The sequence below is a fragment of the Anarhichas minor genome, unplaced genomic scaffold (assembly GCF_050575085.1).
Source record: "Anarhichas minor isolate MPS153535 unplaced genomic scaffold, ASM5057508v1 ptg000027l, whole genome shotgun sequence".
NCBI lineage: Eukaryota > Metazoa > Chordata > Actinopteri > Perciformes > Anarhichadidae > Anarhichas > Anarhichas minor.
In genome coordinates, this window is record NW_027466473.1 from 11,553,434 (window position 1) to 11,573,955 (window position 20,522).

Sequence of the window (20,522 nt, forward strand, 5' to 3'; positions counted from 1 at the left end):
AGGGTGGTGCTGAAAAAGACCTCAGAAAACCTTCCCTGAATAAATTAAAAGTTAAAAAAACGAATGTTACCCAGAGTGTTGTCAGTCCACTGCAGACATGCAACATACACTAAAAGCCATTCCTTGTCCTCTGATAGGCTACTGTCTTGCTGTGATGTCATGAGGGCTTGCTTATAAAAAAAAGGGAGACGGACTCAGCTGCTTCAAAAGGGCAAGTGTGGTCGAGGGCTGAAGGAGTGTGTTTATACATGTACAGGAAAGAGAGAGCGGGGCAGTGTGTGCGTGTGTGTGTGCGTGTGTGTGTGCATGTGTGTGTGTGTGTGTGTGTTTGTGTGACACTCACAACTCAGCAGAAGAGAGCGAGACCAGAAGCTCCTGACAAACACATAATGATACTTTGTGTTGTGGATTTAAAGGCGTTTGGATGATCAAATCACTGGATTGTAAAGCGCAGGACGGAGGCTGGAGGTAGGAAAACTAACTGGAATGTTAAGTCTGGTGTTTGTACATATATGCATGCATATGTTGATTAAAACATCTACTCGTGATGACACCACAGCTATTTAAAAAAACTATTTTAGTGTTTACTGGTTTGGACATTCCAGAATTATTAAATGATTCCACTGGTGAGGGATCAGATCAATGCCATTCGAAAAATCAACAGGTTTTTCTGGAGTTACTAAAACATTTTAAGTCATTTTATAACTGCAAAAGGAACAGATTTTCACACTTTTATCAATATGTTGAGCTAAGTTATACCTGAGGTCTTATGTCAAATTTGCAGTTTTTCATACATATATGATACATATAAATAAATCAGAATTATCAGACAATATATATATATATATATATATATATATATATATTTTTTATGGTTAGATTAGGGTTAAACCATAACCCCTGCCACAAAAACAAGACCTCTGATTAACTGATTTATTGACCAAACCTAATTTAGCTAAACAATGAGTCAGATATCTTTAGTTTCTTTTGTTAGTTTCTCAGATTCAGTAAATCCAAACTAGCTTTAACATATATTGTTTATTTTATCAGGACAGCGTGTTTTATGGCTCAGATGTTAGCGCCTGTGTGCTTTTCACAAAGTGTACAAAGACATCAGTCCTACTAAGCACTGCAAAGGCTGGATGTTCTGTGTGTATTTCTTGGTGTTTGTGCTTGTGCCCTTGTGTTTGTGCGTGTACTGTTGTGTGCATTGTTGTGTGTTTAAGTGCTCAGTACAATCACCACTACCAAGCTATGTCTGCTTAAATATTGGGATATGTATGTGACGTGTGTGTGTGTGTGTGTGTGTGTGTGTTTGTGTGTGTGGGTGTAGCTGTTGAAACAGCTGAGGCAGAGGGTAGAGCAGAGTGAGCCCTGCAGAGTGACCAAAGCCTTTTTTTTATAAGCTTGACTATGTATTAGTCAGGTAGCTGCCCAGGTTATTGATCTGTTCAATGGGGGCAGTGAACAGTCACAAGGCACCATTAAAGGGTCATCAGTGTGAAAGGTGACAGGGTAATCTTCAAGCTTCACCAAGAAAGCAACAAATGCAGTTAACATTTTACAAACATGAATAAAAAAGTCGTTGCTTTGGTTATAAATAACCTAGTATTGGATTGAGCGCGGTGCATTATCATCTGTCAGGGGCAGACCGGGCTGTGCCTCATTCATTACAATTGAAACGGCCTTCTAAGCATCCGTAATGAAAGATTGATTTTTAAAATGAGTCTGCAGTCAACTTTCCAACAGATCCATCACTGGCACCACACTCTGGCACTTCTATATGTTATATGAAAATGTGTTGAGACAGTTAAGGAAGGATGGCAAAAAAAAGGAGCAGCAATTTATTCCACTTGTGAAATGAAATGAAAATAATCTTGTCATGGTCCACCCTGGCTTTTTGAGAAAAATCAGAGAATTCGACACTTTGCTCATTGACCATGAACAACTAAACAGTTGTGAATCAAGGCATCCCTTCACAGCTGGCATCAACATGTGTTGTGAGTGGTTGGATTGTTTTGGAATAAAGCCAACGCACATATAAATCCAGGTGAGCATGCACACGGAATATCCAGTTGACCAAGCAACCTCTGTCAGTCAGAGCATTAAAAAACATAACCCCTCTCATAAGAGCAACATGAAAATAAATACACAGCCACCTGAACAAACAGGTAGAATGCAGCTTAGATGACAAGCAGCTACTTTATGACTTATGATCTGAAACCTTTGCTTACGTAACTCGGGGGGGATACAGTATACCCCGACCATCAAGAGGAACGGTCAGAGTGGTACACGAATCACCTGGTGTCTGCTGTCAATGGGGACATTGCTGTAAAAGAGCCTTCATGCACAGCTAACCTAGCCTGTATGAATAAAAGTTAAATATTTCGCCGAATGTCTTATTTTCTATGCACATTTTGTAATATTACCATTAAAACAATTATGAGAAAAATATGCATTGTGATCCAGTTTAGCCAGGCAAGTCGCTTTGTGCTGCGGCATTCCACATAACAAATTGTATGTATATATATATATATATATATATATACATATGTATGTATTCTACCCACTGCAATATACTGTATGTCAAACTCATCCAGAGCCAGAAGGTGCAATAAGACATTTCATGCACTGCCTGGTCTTGCTCTGCCAATGTTGCTGCACCTCTTAGAGCCTAGAAGCCCAACGTAAACAGGAACCTCTCTGCATGCCATCCCTCCTCTCTCACTCCCGTTGTATATGAATCCCACTGCATTTCTTGACAAGACCCGCCGTGTGTAGCTGGTTGAGGCAGAGACGATTGGCGAAGGTTAGGCATTGACCTCAAGTAGTTCGATTGAGGACAGCTCACCTGTCACGGACATGAACTCATTTTTCATCTCAAAATACTACTCCAATTTGGATGCAGTTTGGCAGGTTCTTCAGCTGAAAGAATTATCTCTTGATATACAAATAGTGTTACTCTGTTTAGATCCATATGACATCACACACTTTCTCTGAGATGCAACAAACCCCAAGCAGAAGCATGCAAATCGCTGATGTAAATGAAGACTTGAAACCTGAGCTGGAAACTACAACACTTGCGCTGTCTTAATCCATGATGAACAAAGCTGTGTGTTCTGGCTGTAGATCATGGAACTTGAGAGCGCTTTCTCAGCACCGGCTAACCAATCACAGAACAGCAACTCCTCCCTGGGGTCTGATCGGTTGGCGAGATCTTCGGAGTACAGCGATGCAGAGCTGGTGCTGCTGGGTGTTGCAATGGGTATTCTGGTTCTGGCCATAGTATTTGGTAAGTTACAGAGCATTTAATCATTGCAGTTGGTTGATGGTTTGTTGGATGCATTTATTAGAGTATCAAGACTAAAAGCTATATATATGTTTGAAACTTTTTTACCCAAACGTTAAAATACTCAATTTTCTTCTGTCCAGGTAACGTGCTAGTGATTACATCCATCGTGCGGTTCCAGCGGCTCCAGACAATCACCAACTTCTTCATCGCCTCGCTGGCTGTTGCCGACCTCATCATGGGTTTGGTTGTGGTCCCCTTTGGCTCCAGCTACATCCTGCTGGGAACCTGGCAGTTTGGAAACTTCATGTGCGAATTCTGGACAGCAGCTGACGTGCTGTTTGTGACGGCCAGCATCGAAACCCTGTGTGTGATTGCTGTGGACCGCTACCTCGCCATCACCTCACCGCTTCGCTACCCGACGCTACTCACCAGGTATGACCAAGACATTGTATTCTGGCTGTGTGTGGGGGGGGGGGGGGGGGTTGAAGTAGAAATGAAGAATGTTGCACCTCTCTCTCAGGCTGTGCTCATCCAGCTTTTATAACTATACCTAAAAATGAATGCGCTGTAATTATTTCGTACGTATCCAACAAAATCAATGCATATGTCATCCACGTAATCATGAACACGGAAGTATAAAGACTACAGAAATACAAACGAGAGTGAGTGGGAGGGTTTAAACAAACATAGGTCTTTCACCCAGGAGACCACTGATTGTGCCACGTGCGAAACGAGAAGTAACGCCGCTTCCGTATTTTTTTTAAAACCGGAACCCCGATCTTTTACTAAACTTAACCAAGTAGTTTTGTTGCCTAAAACTAACTATGTTGTTTTCTGTGAAAAAGGAAGTTTATTTTGAAACGATTGGAAATTGACACGTTTTTCTGGGCACAAAAAATGAGCACTTTTTCGTAGAATACCACACAAACCTTTGTGTGAGGAGGTGTTGACTCTCTACATGTTCAAGCTTCCCAGCATGTTGTACATCGAGCCACACGCCAACTAGTATTATCACAGCAGGTGTTTTCATCTTCCGTCCAAAACCCGTTGTGACATCCTTTTTCGGGGTGTGGCCAGAGGTGCAACATCCTGGAAAATCTGAACACAAGTGCCACGTTAACTACGATCAAATTTAGGATGTGGCCATAAGAGACGGTTTGTTAGTTAACAAACTGAGTCTATCATATTGCTTTTCGAGCACCTTTATTACACTGTTGGACAGCCAACATTTTGTTAAATCAAATTATCTCACCTGTCTGTTTTCACTCACACGTTTGTAATATTCTACAATATGTTAACTCTCTTGTCTCCTTCCGCTGACCAGGGGTCGGGCCTTCGCCGTGGTCCTCGGGGTTTGGGCAGTGGCCTCCCTCATCTCCTTCCTGCCCATCCATCTGAAGTTGTGGGTGTCAAATGATACGGTAGCTCGCCAGTGCTTGGACGATGAGTACTGCTGTGATTTCAACACCAATGCGGCGTACGCGGTGTCCTCCTCAATCGTGTCCTTCTACATTCCGCTGGTGGTGATGATTGTCCTGTATACCCGTGTCTTCCAGGAGGCTCAGAAACAGCTGGAGAAGATCAGGGGGAGGGAGAGGCACTTTTATAACTTGCATTATACTGCACAGCTGACTTATCCTGATGATAGTCCAGCAATGAATAGACTGGCAGGAACTGAGGAGGGAGAAGAAGCAGGAGAGGACAGACTAAACATGCAGAAAACAGGAGGGATAGACGATGCTGCGGTGGAAAAGTCTGGCGAGAACAGAGCAAGGCCAGAAAAAGGGGAAGGAAGACACTCTGCCGCAAAGCGTCTTAAGTTCTGTCTGAAGGAGCACAAGGCTGTGAAAACTCTGGGGATCATCATGGGAATCTTCACGTTGTGTTGGCTACCCTTCTTCATCCTAAACATCCTCGTGACCTTCCTCAACTTGGGGGACATCAAGCTGCTCTTCAGACTCCTCAACTGGCTAGGATACTCCAACTCGGCCTTCAACCCACTCATTTACTGCCGCAGCCCCGACTTCAGGCACGCTTTCCAGGAGGTACTCTGTTTGAGGAGCAAATGGGGGCGCGGGGGAGGGAGGAGGGGATGGGGATGGTGCAGGGACAGAGGTCGTTACCCCAAGCCTCCAGGTAGGACCTATGGGAACTCAGACCTGAATGGTGTCAGGGGGCTGGACGTTCAGCAGAGGTCAGGGTGGAAGGGCAGTTTGGAGAGCTCTATCCAGGACAGCTCACTGACTCTGGCTCCTCCGGCTTCTTGCCGTGAGCAGGTTTTAGAAGTAGCTCCTGGTTCCCTGACGAACTGGTCGGCTAACAGTTCTGCTAATGGGAGCTGTGATGATAACCTGGCTTCTATTGCATGACCGATTAAGACATTAGACTTTACACTGTGTGTGCTTAGTCGTGCCGTGCGCATCAATTTGATGGTGCTCAAAAAAACTTCACATTTCACATCGCTGTCCTTCTTTGCTGCTGTAGTATTCCTAATAACAGCTACACAAGTAAACTATGTTCAGCAGTATTAGTAAGCATTTGGAAAGGTTTGACTTAAAACCTTAATGAATTTCCAAGACATCTTAACACAACTTATTGAGGTACAAAAAGGCTGTACACAATGCAAAAGTATACAAAAAGTACAGCCTCAAAGTAAAACTAAACATTACGAGCTTCACCACATTGGTACAATGTGGCTATTATTGGAAGATGTCTCTATTATTTCGTTCACCCCCAGTTTATACCAACAGAAAGGTGACGTTTTAATTGACAGCCATTTAATTGCCTACCACTGACTAACAGGACAAATATAGAAGTCAAATATTGAAGGACAATTCTGCTGTTACATGTGAATGACTGCTCTATAATGGAATTCCCAAATAATCCTTTATTAAAAGCTGCCAAAGATGAAATTCTTTGCCGTTGATTAGAAGTGTAGAAAAATGAGCCACTGGCAGGAAGGTTGCTGGTTCAAATTCCTCTTGCACACTGCCAGGCTCCTCACAACTACAATGGAAGCCTCATTTCGCAAAGATTTTGCAGCACCAGCTGCTTACCGCCAATGGTAAAAGATTCAGACTGTATTGAACAACATCTACGGTGGGCGCCATAGTTGTTGCAGCAGTGTATTGCTCAAGAACAACTGATCATTTTCTACACAAACTCACCACATTTGCAGTGCTAATAGCCTTAAGGGTTTGGCACAACCAGCCAAATCCCATGAAGCATATAGAAAATACATTTTGTTTGCCCTGTAGCTAAAAAGTCTTATTTGAAATAGAGGGTTTCATTTGAGGCTCACTTATCATAACCTCCTCAGATTTTTGTTTTTCATTCCTGCCTGATAAACATCACAACTGGTCCAAGATAATTTACTGGTGTATTTTTGTGTATCAGACAAATTATCATAACTTCCCCTCTTGGTGTTCACTTTCTTTCATCGCATATTAGCTGGAAATATTTTCCTTCCTCTTTATCTCTCCAAATATCAGCATACCCACTCGTTGCGTTGATCCTATCAGATTTTAGATCTGAACATTATCATGAACGTTATCTGTCAGAGATTACTTTCATGCACTGGGATGTGTTTTTATAACATAGTCAAGTGTTTGGATTAGGTTTTTGTATCTTTATTTTCCAAATTCAAAGTGATGATGACAAAGTCGCCTGCATACAGTTTATCTATAAAGACTACCCAGAATCATATTACATTATACCCATTGTGAAAATAATCTCCCCAACCCTGCTTTTATATATATAATTATTCAATGTGTGTGTGTGTGTGTTGTGTGTAAAAGTACACTTGAACAAGTTATTGAGGGTCAATAATTATCATGTGTGGAGTAAATATGATCTCCACATGTGTGTGTGTCTGTCTGTATGTTTTGTGTACTTTACTATTGAATATTTGTATTTAACACACGTAATGTGTGCGAGACTAACTAACTGTTGGAAAATATATTTTTTTAAACATCAACTTGAATAACGAGAGTTGTTTTAATGTTGTCAACTTCAATAACGTATCTAGTTCTCAATGTTGTATTGTGTCTGTTAATACATGTGGAGTTTAAGCAGCACTGAAACACGAGTCTACACTCAAAAAGAAGATTTGTCATTTGACGTTTACTGTATATTTGTCTTGAATTACTGAGTCAGGTGTTTAGCTTTTAACCAGAGGAGTGGATTCTATTTTCTACCTCCGTCAGACTCACATGAATGTCTTCTCATCTCTGCAAATATTTATTCGTAAGCTGTTCGATATTTTTGTGAGTAAAAGAATGAAGTTTTGACATTGTGTTGTTCGAATCTGTTGCTCAGGTATGTGGGTGATCTCAAGAGGCCTCCAGAAAGAGAGAGAGAGAGAGAGAAATAAGGTTAACATGAGCTTGATATGTGTCACAGCTTGCTTTCATTCAAACAGCCCGGGGAATCGGGGTTATTTGGGCCAAACAACCAGCTGACTTTGTGATTTGATGGCGATGAAATTCTTATTTTCTTCGGTTACAAATTATTAGGAAACACAGTTTTTTAGACTGGATGCTCATCTAATCCTTCCTTTAAACAGTGCCAACTACTGCATTGCACAGAAAAACAGTGTGACCACAAGCATGCTGTTGACAAAGCAGAGCGTTCATCCAAAAATAGAATCTCATTTAATCTAATTTTCATCAGGAATATGACAAATTACAATAACTCTGGTAGTTTTGGGCGCAATAAATCATCAAAAGGCTCTTTGTCAACAAGAAAAATGAGACCAGGAAATGGAATTCTCGTCGTGCTGCAACTTTAACCTTTTTTAACTTAAGCCATGGGACAGAAGCTTTTTGTGCTTATTCAGTCATCCAAGTTATTCATGAAAGACTCAACCTGTCTGTTTGCATTCAAGTCAAAGTGTGTATGTGTGTGTGTTTGTGTGTGTGTGTGTGTGTGTGTGTGTTTGTGTTTGAGGCATGACGTACAGTGACAGGTGCAGGCGGTCACAGCAGCTGCAGTATCAGCTGCTGCAGAGGAAATACAATCAGCTATACCAACTTAATTCACACACACAACCTTACAGTTCGATGGGAAAGCTCTCTGTGTCGCCTATACGTGTGTCTGTGAATGTGACCTGTTTCCATGGAACAAGTTCCTAATTAAATATGTAAAGGTTGAGGTATACCTCAACCTTTACATATTTAATTACCGAATATGCATGTTTTTTTTGTCGTGTGTCCTTAGCTGTATCTATCAGTGTCCTGTCTTTCTTGTGTTTGTTTTTAGTATTAAAACATGCAAAGGCGTTGTCTTCTGAGCGTTTGCAAGTGTTGTGGATTGTGTCTTTTTTAACCTAGCACCAAATACTTTTACTGAAGTCTGTTGCACCACAACTAGTGTACCGAACATATGCGGAATAAACGGCAACATGGCTGCATCAAGATGAGTCAACTACTGGAGGTCCATGAGAGCAACATTTTCATCTGGTGCTTTGTTACCCTTTTAATTTGTGCTGAAAGTTTCGGCTCAAGTCGCATGGCTCTGACCTTGGCTTTGCAGAGGATCTTGAGAAAAAAGAGTGGTGGTTTGATTACATGAAAGAGTTCATTCTTAGCATTTAATTTGAGCAACCATTTTTGATGAAAATATATTCATATTATTAATTTAATACAAACTGAACCTCCGTGATAATGTTCTAACGTTTGGTTAACCCTATCAGGCAGATTTGAACACATGGATATAAATAACAAGTAGCATCTTTTCTCTTTCTGAGTATCTGTTTACAACACTACCCCCTTAAGCTTTAACCTAATTTAAGTTCACTGTGTTGTCACATTTTGTGCATTTAATTAAGATGAAGAAACAACACAGGCATGCTTTAAATGTTTTACACCCTGCCACCTTCCTTTGTCACAAATAAGTGTCTGCCCTCACTTCCCTTGCAAACATTTGTCTGGGCGTGTGTGTTTTATCCTGTTACGAGGTGTTAACTGGCATTGTAAAGCTGGCAATTGGAAATTATATATATCCTGAGTGAACAGTCACCCACAAAGACACAAGCATTTACATGCATGATTACAGACACGTGTACTCGCACACACACCCCTGTTGACAGGCAGATGCAGTTTAATCCTAGCAGATCAAAACAGAGACCCTCTGGGCTGTGCCTCAGGCCTTTGTACACAGTACACAGGGCTGGAGGTGTGCCCTCTAGATAAACACACACACACTCCCTCGAGGTCTCTTTCTAATACCTGCACAGACATGTAGTTACACTGTACATCCTCAAATGCATGCATTATGCAAATGTGTAAGCATGCACAGAGGCTCTCTCATGCCATATGTGCAAACACACGTAACCAGAGGCACACACATGCACACACCGGCTATGCAGAATATGCAGAATATATGTGTACAGATACACAATGTCCTGAATGTGTGTAAGAGAGATGTGCCAAGTCTTATGATCACAGAGAGTTTATAGATAGTGAGCGTGTGTTGCTGCCTGAACTGTAGCCGACCGAACATGTCCGGCCAAAAAGCAAAACAGACGGTAAGAATCAACAGATATTCTGTCTGTGCGCTTGTCCGTCTGTCGGTGTCACACACACTTTTTCTCCAAAAATGATGTGAAATCCAAAAGCTGTGCTGTATGTCTGAAGGTGCAGTTTAAGTTGGGGGGGGGGGGGCTTTTCAACCACTAAAGTCAGCGATCCTTTCTCTAAGATGGCAGCAACCTGCACAGTGTCTCTCGTTGCAACACGTCCATGTCTATATTTATTTTATTCTTCACTTGGAGGGTCAGTTTTGCACTTTTTTGTCACAAATAGGAGTTGCAGATAGACACAGACTATAAAACACAGCACGGGAGTCGCATCGACACTATATAAAGCAAGGTTCTAAGTCAGCTTTCCTCCTACTGTATTTTCTCCATTTTAAAGAACATAGGGTGACTGCACGTCCTTGCAGGTGTGATCCCGGATGACTGCTCTTGTACAGTGGACTACTGTTTGTCTCAGAGACATTACACTGTGATTGTCTGTCCTTGGGTGCTCAGGTGGAGGCATCTGGGAGTGAAAGTGAGACACTGACAGATACAGACAAACCCACACAAAGCATCTAAAAAATATGGACAGACACATTTAAAATCCATGTTTACGGTAATATCATAATAACAGTAATGATATGGTATTCAACAACGTTTTGATGGTTAATTTAAGTTTTGCACATCACTTTTGACCTGAGAATGAATAAAGGAAGTAATAATGATGGGATCATGCCAATCTTTGAACTCAACCTTTATTTTAATCTCAACTACACATGTGTAAAGTTTCGTGGCTGTATCTTACACGGTTGCGATGCTATAACGGGCACAGAATCTGTTCACAGACATATAAACACCCGGCAAAATACTAAAACCACCTCTGAAGTTCCTGCTACAGTAGGTGTTGCCATAATGACACACACTCAACCTTGTACTTCCATCTTTGTGAGGACACTCGTGGTCATAATGCATTTCCCATTATCCTCACCTTAACCATCACAACTAAATACCTGACGCCAACCCTTACCCTAACCCTAATTCTCTTCAAACAGGCCAACACTTACTGCAGTGTTTTATGAACGGATAACCAACAAAACTGATCTTCTGACATTAGTCACAAAAAAAGACTTCTGCTGCAGCGGCTCCTGAGCGGCGGGATGAATAGCAGAGAGGTAGTTTGTTAGTGGAAAGAAGGAAAGTGGCCAAGCTCAGCCTATCCTGCCTGAACATTCAGTTTTTGGGAAACACAGATGTTTGTTTTCCTCTTTTCAGCAGTTTAATGCCGCCATGACATCAGGTGTATTAAAAAAACTCTTTCAGAGCTTTGGGACTCTGAGACTCAATGACAAGTTGGTTAAATGAGCATGAAGCAGCCTAAACATGATAATCGCTCCCTTGTTATACTGTAGCTGCTGATGTCAGGCTCTAAGAGAAAAATCCTGACCGTAGGTGGAGTCCTAAGTGGGGGAAATTACCAACTGCAACAGTGCAGAAAGGAAAAATATAGCTTTCACTAACTCAAAGCACTTTTGTATCCCTGTTGTGACTGAAAGGTCACAACGTTTTCAAAACTAGCAACAGATTTTAACTCAGTTATGGGAACACAACATAATAATAATGATACATTTTATTTGTATAGCCTTTTAAAAGGTACTTAAAGGCACTTTACATGGTAAAAACAAAAACAATAAAAGCAATTACAATATAAACAAAATAGATGACATAACAGTAAGAAACAAAACAAAATCATACATAAATAGCATCACAGGTTAAAAGCAGATTTAAATAGTTTTGAAAGTGGCGACTGATGGAGAATGTCTGAGGTGCTGGGGGAGGGGATTCCAGAGGGAGGGGGCAGCTGAGGTCGAGCAGTATCAGGATGTTGAGGGAGTGGTCATCAGAGGAGAGGAGGAGGTCATTGGTGACATTCATTGGGGCGGTTTCTGTGCTGTGATGAGATCTGAATCTGGATTGAAATGGTTTATACAGTTGGTTGAAGTCCAGCTGGGTTTTGAGTTGGTGGGCAACAGTGCGTTCCAGTATTTTAGACAGAAAAGGGAGATTAGAGATGGGTCTGTAGTTGTTGGGGATGTCAGGGTCAAGGCCAGGCCTTTTCAGGATGTGTGTGACTGAGGCGAGTTTGAGGGCGGGAGAGACAGATTCATAGACAGGGAGGAGTTGATGACAGAGAGCGGGAGACAAGCCATGACTGAAGTGGGAGGGATGGGTTCAAGGTCGTAGGTCGGAGTATTCCTGCCTGACAGTGATTTATTGAGACCTGAGGGGGAGATGAGGGAGAGTGACTGGTCGGTTAGTGGGGGATTTACAGATACAGGGTTGGGAGGACGGAGCTGGAAGTGGCCAGTTGGTTGTAGATCTCAATTTTGTCTTTGTAGAATGACAGGAATGAGTTACATTTCTCAGCTGTGGAGGAGTGGGAGAGATTGCCCATAGGTTTGAGGAGTTTATTTATTGTGGAGAAGAGGACCTTGGGGTAGGCGGAACCAGAGTGATGATGCCAGAGTAGTAGGTGGAGCGAGCAGTATTGAGAGCCAGTTTGTTTTACTGCATGTATTCCTGCCAGTGTGTGTACTGTGAGGCATGGTTTCCAACCGCTCAACACTACACTACATCAGTTCTGATATTGTAGCTTTGGTCTATAAATAAGGCCTCTCTTATCTTGCTCACTCATCAGTAACACACTGACCAGATGACGGACTGTAAATTATACCCTTGATCTGGTTTTGGATCACAGCCCCGATCATTTAAGCACTTTTTTGTGGGGGTGGAGTAGCGATGAGTACTTTTATTTTACACTTAAAGCTCTTAAATTATTTTTAGAGGTACTAGTAGGTGTTATTTTGTTATACCATTGGAAAGGGCCAGATTAGCTGTTTCCCCCTGCTTCCGGTCTCTATGCTATGCTAAGAAATATCTCCTGGGCCTGGCTGTAGCTTCTCATCTTTCAATGCTAGGATAGACAGGATAGATGATAAACATGGCAGACACTGGAAGTGAAGCATGTCAGGGACACCTATGCTGGGCTGCACCCTATCTTACACACTATGCCTCAGCTGTAAGTTTGTTGCTTCTCCAGATGGTGCGAGAACGAGCGGAGGAAGCATTCCAGCTGTTATACACTGATCACAAAATGTGCAGTCCATGGTACAAACAGACAGAACCTGCAGATCCTCACAGCTGTTCAGAATATGAAACCCCAAGAAGTCTTACCACTCAAAAAGCTAACATCAACCATGAAACTTAAGCTGTGGTTGGTATTTGGGACCTTGGTGGTATTCTGGGAGTTGAAAGTCAAACAGTCCTTAGCTAAGGGTGTTGAGATTCCTATAGATTAACTTGACATATCCATATGTTGCAGAGGCAACCAGAGGGTTTACCAGTGAGCCAGGTCAACTTAGCAAGAAGACAGTATTTTATTTATATGTCATATTACATGTATTTCCCTTTCTAAAAACAAATCATCACATTGCAGCAAAGCAATGGAGGCCTGGAAGTACCAAAAGTGAATTTTTAAAAATGTTATATACCGATAAATATGACTTTATGGGGCCTGTACAAATCTATTAAAGACATTTATGTTTTTTGATACATGTTCAAGGGAGCAGCTTCCTTTTGTAGCCTAGCCAGTACTTTAACCAGAAGCTTTAGAAAAGTATGATAAAGATGTCAATTTGCTGCCAATTTGTCCCAGTGGCCCACAGCGGTACCTACCTACCGCAACAAAACAAAAACAAAACCCTGCTGCCCACAAAAAGGTTTTTCCCCATAGAGCCCAACTATAAAAGATGCATCTAGAAAAGTTTTTACGCGACACCTAAAACTACAAACAAGGTCAATTATTACTGTTATTCTCTGGATGATGAATATTTAGTCCATTAACTTTTTTATTCAGAAAACGTTCCCATATTCCACAAAAGAATAATAAAAATACAAAAATTGTAACGTGTGCGATGTCATCCAAATGTAAATACTATTTATCATGTGTGCATTATGGAAATGTTTACAGAACAGTGCAAACATGGTGTTTACTTTCCTGTTGTTGAATCGAGACCTGGCTATTTCCTGAGTGTTTCCGTTCCTTTCAACAGGTTTGTATCTCACTGACTGAACACTTGTGGCGCTGCCAACGTTGCATATGGCGTCACACCAGTCGACTGGGCAGCCTTGGCAACAGGCTGCCTGTGTGCGTCCATGGATGTATATGCATATTCATATGTGTGTGCAAACGTGTGCATGCATACTTGTAGCCGGTGACCATGAATGTGTCTGTGTAAGTCATGTAGCCAGTGTGTGCGTGTAGGTGTGTGTGTTTGTTGTTCAACCAAAGGAGGAACGACGGCCAACCTGGCGGCTTGCAGCTAACGATGCTAACAGCGCTAACAGTGCAAACAATGAATAACACACACAAAGAGAGATTGACTTCATTCTCTGCTCAGGGAGACATTACTCCTCTATATCTTAACATAGCTAATAGTTACTTGCTGCATATTAATGTACAGAATGTTGTATTTTGAACCTTTAACTAATGTTTTAGTTCATGGTTTCAACAGTTTTTACCTGAAATAAACAAAAAACTGCTTCCATGCTTCCATTGTACAATACTCTTTCCTATGTCAACATAACAAAAGTGCTCCTGGTGTTTACAAATCCGCAGTTTCTTGACGGCATTCTAAGAAATCCAATCACTGCACGTTAACAGCATCAAATTGCATTACATCAGGCCTGATTACATCTAATTAGATTAGAGTTAAACCATCACTTAGACACCTTCTCAGCCTGGTAGAGGGAGCGCCACACCGCCAAAGAGAAGTGAGTGACCCAGCCTCTTTACTTCACGCTGGCTGCCTGTGGCTGTCATTACTCCTGTCGTTTCATTGTGACTTTTATTATCCAATAATGCCAGGCCAGAGGCATAAGGAAACAACTGTGATACAAACATCGAATTTCACTCACACTGCTTCCAAACGATCCAAACAAGACATGGAGGTGTCTCATGCTCCTTTTCTGATCACATTTCTGTGTTCCATGGAGGCAATCCAGCTGTGACACCCAGGACACAGGCAATGCAAACATGCATAGGGAGAGAAATAATGCAAAAAGTATGGGAGAAGTATTGCAACCATGCAGGCATCATAGCCACTTTCAGGGCTTGTGCGAATCAGAGCTCAGAAAAAAAAGTCCATTGGAATTAGAAGATCCAGACCTCCATTTTGAGAGGTGTTTGGACCATGCTACCAGTTTGTAAAATACCTATTTAATCCTTCCCTTGTCAAACAGGAGACTCTGCTGGTTTATTTCATTATGTCGCTAATTGTGTTTTAAGCTCTGCCAAAGCCTGCTGGATTTTTCCACAAACAAATTGCATTGCTCACTACAGAGGAAACTTGTGGAGACAGAGTACAAAGACGTTAAGTGAAACGTTGTGACGTTGTACCCAAGGATGAAAAATCATGATGAAGATTGCAATTTCACCTCTGGCTTTTCAAAAAAGAACATACAACTCTTCTCTCTGTCTTCCTGGTGGTAGTGCCTGAAGCTCTGCTGATCATCATAAAGTCTCCTCTGTAATTGCTGTAAATTGCAAAAGTTGAGCAACCACACAAACAAATGACAAAGTAATGTCATTGACTATGAATAGCCAAATTATGACTTTAGCTGTGTCCTCTTAAAACCCCTCACAGCACATTCACTTTTTGCAATTTACATTTCATGGTGTTGCTTCTGAGGTTTATCACTCATTAACATTGTATCCGACAAACTCTTAATCCCAACCAGCCTTGAAATTTGATATTCATAGCCATAAACTTATTTATATCAATGTCCATTTTCTTAAAATGTTTTACTGACCGTGCAATATTGCTTCAAACTAAGACTTTGACATTTTATTATGGAAGCTTTTCTTTAAATTTAGTATGAGGAACTTTTAACTGGTTATAAAAAAAGTCTCAATTTAATATTGATGCCTCTATATTACCTACATAGGTAAAAACAGACCATCAGCGAGAAGATTTGCTAAGTTAATCATAATGCTTATCATCGTTGCCAGCTTTAGGAGCAAACACCAAGACCACGCTGCTGGAGACCCAGGCAGTATTGCTGGGCCCGCAGGAGGGAAGGGAGGCACGGGAGAACCAGAACCAGGACTGAGCGGGACAGACTGTCAGATCCTGCTGTAGTAAAATGAGAGGTTTTCTAAAGGAAACAGTACCACTTTTGTCCACATGGACCACCAAAATCAACACGAAATTAACGTTCCTAGTAGTAGCTTTAAAGAAAATGACAGTTTTAGTGAAGTTCTAAATATTTGCGAACACAACAGCAATAATATTTTTTTTGAAATGTTAAGATGGTAAAAATGAATGAAGGGTGCAACTAACATTGAGCCTGCAGGTGATGCATCAGGGTTGATATTTTCCTGTTTTGGTCACAAATGGTGTGAAAGCGAACAAGGATCAAACCCTAAATCAACCAACCAGAACAGTGAAGTTATGTAACAAGATTTGTCTCGAACATCAATAATACACCGGTTGTGAAGATGCTTGTACAGTCGTGTAATGTATTGAGTGTAAAGATTATAGCTGTGTTTATAGAGCAAATGGAGCATATACATACTGTACAGTAGGTGGTGGGAGACACATCAAGGGGACAGACTAATCTCCTTATGACTAAGATTTACCATAACAAGACAGGTCTGTGTGTGGGCTTTCTATGTGACACACACACACACACACACACACACACACACACACACACGTAGAGCAGGAGAGACAGACTCTGGAATGATAAGATATACGAAGCCACCAGTACAGCAGCAGTAATGCCCAAAGTTAGTAAGAGGAGGTCAGCTCCACCCCCCCCCCCCCCTCTCTCTCTCTCTCTCGACTGAGTCAAACACAGTACAGCTGCAGTAATTATTGTAATTTTACTTTTCATTATGGTTGTGTTGATGCGTAGGTACTGGGGTTCTTCAAAGTGGACGTCTGTTATGGTCTCATGACTAAGGGCTACTGCCCTTCTTGATGTTAACACTGATAACGTATAGACCAAGAGTCTAAGGCATCCATTATATTACATTACACCACCTACAGAAGGAACACAGTAAACCATTGAGTTCTTCTGCATTATGTGGAGCCGCAGCCTCAGTTCAAAGCAGATTACAGTTCAGATTCCTGACAGAACTTCCCACAAAGCCAAAATATTATAAGAATCTTCTCATAAATCCCCTGTAAATAAATAAGAACTCAGCTGTTTAAACACTTGGCAGAAACTTCTTTGGTTTTAGCAATGCATACAGCTCTCCCTCTTCTGCATGAGATTAGCACATCTGGATTTCAGGATAGGTTATAAACATTAGTCCTTACATATTTGTCCCAGCTTGGTATACATGTAAAGGAAGGTGTGTCCATGAACAGCTCATCATGCCAGTGAATAGTCGGTCCTTAGATTATCAAAGGGATTCAAGTCTGGGCTTGGACTCAAGGACTTCAACATTCTTGTTCAAGAGCCAGTGCAGTGTTGAGCTGGTTGGAAGCTAAGGTCATTGTCATGTTAGATCATCATTTTTTTGCTGCAGACATTCATAAGCAGGTACTCCTCAAGAAGCGTCCTGCATTTGGCTTCAGTTCTTTTTTTCAGTGCCCCGTGTCTCTGCAGCCGAAAAGCCACCTGCATGAGATCATGCTGCTCCCATGACGCCTCACAGAAAGGACTTTGTTCGATGGTAATTTCAGCCATACACACTGTTGCACGTTGTTTTGCTGAGTTTGTTATTTAACAAACCACACATTTAACCTAATGCTCTCACATCTCTTTCACGTGTCTTTTTGCAAATATTTGATCCACATCTGCTCTAGCAGCCATCGAAGTGTAATTCGGTCACATTTTTGTTCATCTTCTAATGATGTCCTAGAGACTTACCCTAACCATAAACCGTTAATACTCTCACCTATTTCATCTTCTAATGATGCTGCCATCTGCATTCTTGTTTAGTCCCACCAGTTCATATTGATATTTTCCCACAAAGCAGTGTGTGCCAGAAAATAGAACTGCAGACTTAATGAATCTGTGCACAGATGTTAGGAATTAGGAACGGGTCCTCTATGCACAGAAGGTGAGTTGGTATCAGTCTCCGCTGTTTGCTCCTCGTCCCTCTACTACATCAACATCATCGCCTGCCGTCTCATGCCATTGAAGTTTAAAAGCATGTTGTGCTGAACGCTGGTGCTGTGCTGCTCGCTTCACACTTCCACCATTATTCCATGGAGGGGAACACATTTGATATTGGTCTTTCCTGTAACCTCTTCAGAACTTGACATTGTGAATGTTTGCGATTTTGTAGATTTCCGCAAAACACTGTTTCAGAACAACAACTGCACTACAGTACGTGTGAAATGAAAGTATACACGATTTACAAAAACACACTTCAGGACCACAAAGAGGATCATAGAGCATATCCACACTAATGCAGATACATTTTACAATGCATCTTTTTTTGTTTCCATCTACAAGACTGATTTTTTAAAGTCTATTTTTCCTTATTCTCTTGTTGGCTCCTCCCCATGCTTCATCTCAGATTTTTCTGCAGTTTGCAAATTTAAATCAATGGCAGGATAATCAAGTGTGTGCCGGGTGCCAGCCTCCTTCACACACACAGCTGGATGTGAATGATTTTAAAAGCTCCAAACGGCCCAGTTTCTCTAATCATCATTAAATACACTCTCCAGTTATAGAGATCTGGTTGGGGGGGGGGGGGGGGTTGTGCTTGACAGATAGTAGTAAATCAATAGATCCATAGCGACCCAATCTTCAACACAGATGGGGCAGTTGAACATATTCAAATGGCCAGACAATTGGGACGTCAGCTTCAGATAGATAAAAGGGCAGATATACGGCTGAAGACTTAGGGCACAGCGCAAGAGCCAGGCAGTTAAAAATAAATCGATGACATACCTATTGACCTCCGTGTCAGCTGTTCTGTTGGCTAGATGAAAGATAAGGAAGAAAGAGAGCCTCGGAGAAAAAAGGGGGTAGACAGTGAAAGAAACAACAGCGACAAAGATTAGAGAGAAATGTCAGATGAAGAAGAATCTCTGTGAAATTCATTGTCTGAAAAGTTATTTTTTTCAACCTGAAAAAGGATGTTTGATTGTTTGCCTGCAGAGGAGACAGACATCTGAGCTGATACTGCAGCAGCCAGAGTGAACAACCAGTGTGGCTATTTTCTGAGTGTTTTTTCATTACATGCATTATATCCATGTTTTCTTTTGTTTGTTTTTTGCATATGAGTGGTGCCAAATATATCCCACGGAAATGATACAGTAGATGATCGACGTTAGACATGATGCCAGACAAGAAAGTGCTGATAGGCCTTAGTGTACTTATAATGTAGCACCATGACAGGTGCAACACGTTTCATTCAATTTCAAAACCAGCGAGAGAGAAAACAATAACGAGCTTCTGTTGGAAAACCAGTAAGGGCCTATAATTACACTTAATCTTTAGAATATGGATGTTTCTGACCTTTAGCCTCCATCACTCTCTCTGTCTGTCTCTGACACACAGACACAGTCGTGTTTTATGACTTTTAGGGACATTACATTGACTTACATTAATGTCCTAGAGACTTACCCTAACCATAAACCGTTAATACTCTCACCTATTTCATCTTCTAATGATGCTGCCATCTGCATTCTTGTTTAGTCCCACCAGTTCATAATGATATTTTCCCACAAAGCAGTGTGTGCCAGAAAATAGAACTGCAGACTTAATGAATCTGTGCACAGATGTTAGGAATTAGGAACGGGTCCTCTATGCACAGGAGGTGAGTTGGTATCAGTCTCCGCTGTTTGCTCCTCGTCCCTCTACTACATCAACATCATCGCCTGCTGTCTCATGTCATTTAAGTTTAAAAGCACGTTGTGCTGAACGCTGGTGCTGTGCTGCTCGCTTCACACTTCCACCATTATTCCATGGAGGGGAACACATTTGATATTGGTCTTTCCTGTAACCTCTTCAGAACTTGACATTGTGAATGTTGTTTGCGATTTTGTAGATTTCCACAAAACACTGTTTCAGAACAACAACTATTCATACAAACAACTGCACTACAGTACGTGTGAAATGAAAGTATACACAATTTACAAAAACACACTTCAGGACCACAAAGAGGATCATAGAGCATATCCACACTAATGCAGATACATTTTACAATGCATCTTTTTTTGTTTCCATCTACAAGACTAATTTTTTAAAGTCTATTTTTCCTTATTCTCTTGTTGGCTCCTTCCTATGCTTCATCTCGAATATTTTGCAGTTTGCTCTGACAGAGCATGCAATTTTGAATCAATGAATCAAGTGTGTGCCGGGTGCCAGCCTCCTTCACACACACAGCTGGATGTGAATGATTTTAAAAGCTTCAAACGGCCCAGTCTCTCCAGTCATCATCAAATACACTCTCCAGTTATATAGATTTGGTTTTGGGGGGGGGGGGGGGGGGGGGGGTTGTGCTTTACAGATAGTAGTAAATCAATAGATCCAGGCAGTTAAAAATAAATCAATGACACGCCTATCAACCTCTTTGTCAGCTGTTCTGTTGGCTAGATGAAAGATGAGGAAGGAAGAGAGCCTCAGAGAATAAATGGGGTAAACATTAGAGATGAGAGAGAAATGCCAGATAAAGAAGAATCTCTGTGA

General features: G+C 41.5%; 1 protein-coding gene across 1 annotated transcript; it reads left to right on the forward strand.

Moving 5' to 3' along the window:
- The first annotated feature begins 3,132 nt into the window (after positions 1-3,132).
- On the forward strand, positions 3,133-5,661 carry LOC142960472 (beta-2 adrenergic receptor-like). The gene is made up of 3 exons (XM_076102320.1): positions 3,133-3,292; positions 3,433-3,724; positions 4,617-5,661. Exons 1-3 carry the CDS (start codon positions 3,133-3,135, stop codon positions 5,659-5,661), a joined length of 1,497 nt encoding a protein of 498 aa, XP_075958435.1.
- The last annotated feature ends 14,861 nt before the right edge of the window (positions 5,662-20,522 follow it).

Coding starts and splice junctions, on each gene's coding strand:
- LOC142960472 (XM_076102320.1), top strand. CDS start 3,133: ATGGAACTTGAGAGCGCTTTCTCAGCACCGGCTAACCAATCACAGAAC. Junction 3,293..3,432: donor GGTTCTGGCCATAGTATTTG/GTAAGTTACAGA, acceptor TCTTCTGTCCAG/GTAACGTGCTAGTGATTACA. Junction 3,725..4,616: donor TACCCGACGCTACTCACCAG/GTATGACCAAGA, acceptor TCCGCTGACCAG/GGGTCGGGCCTTCGCCGTGG.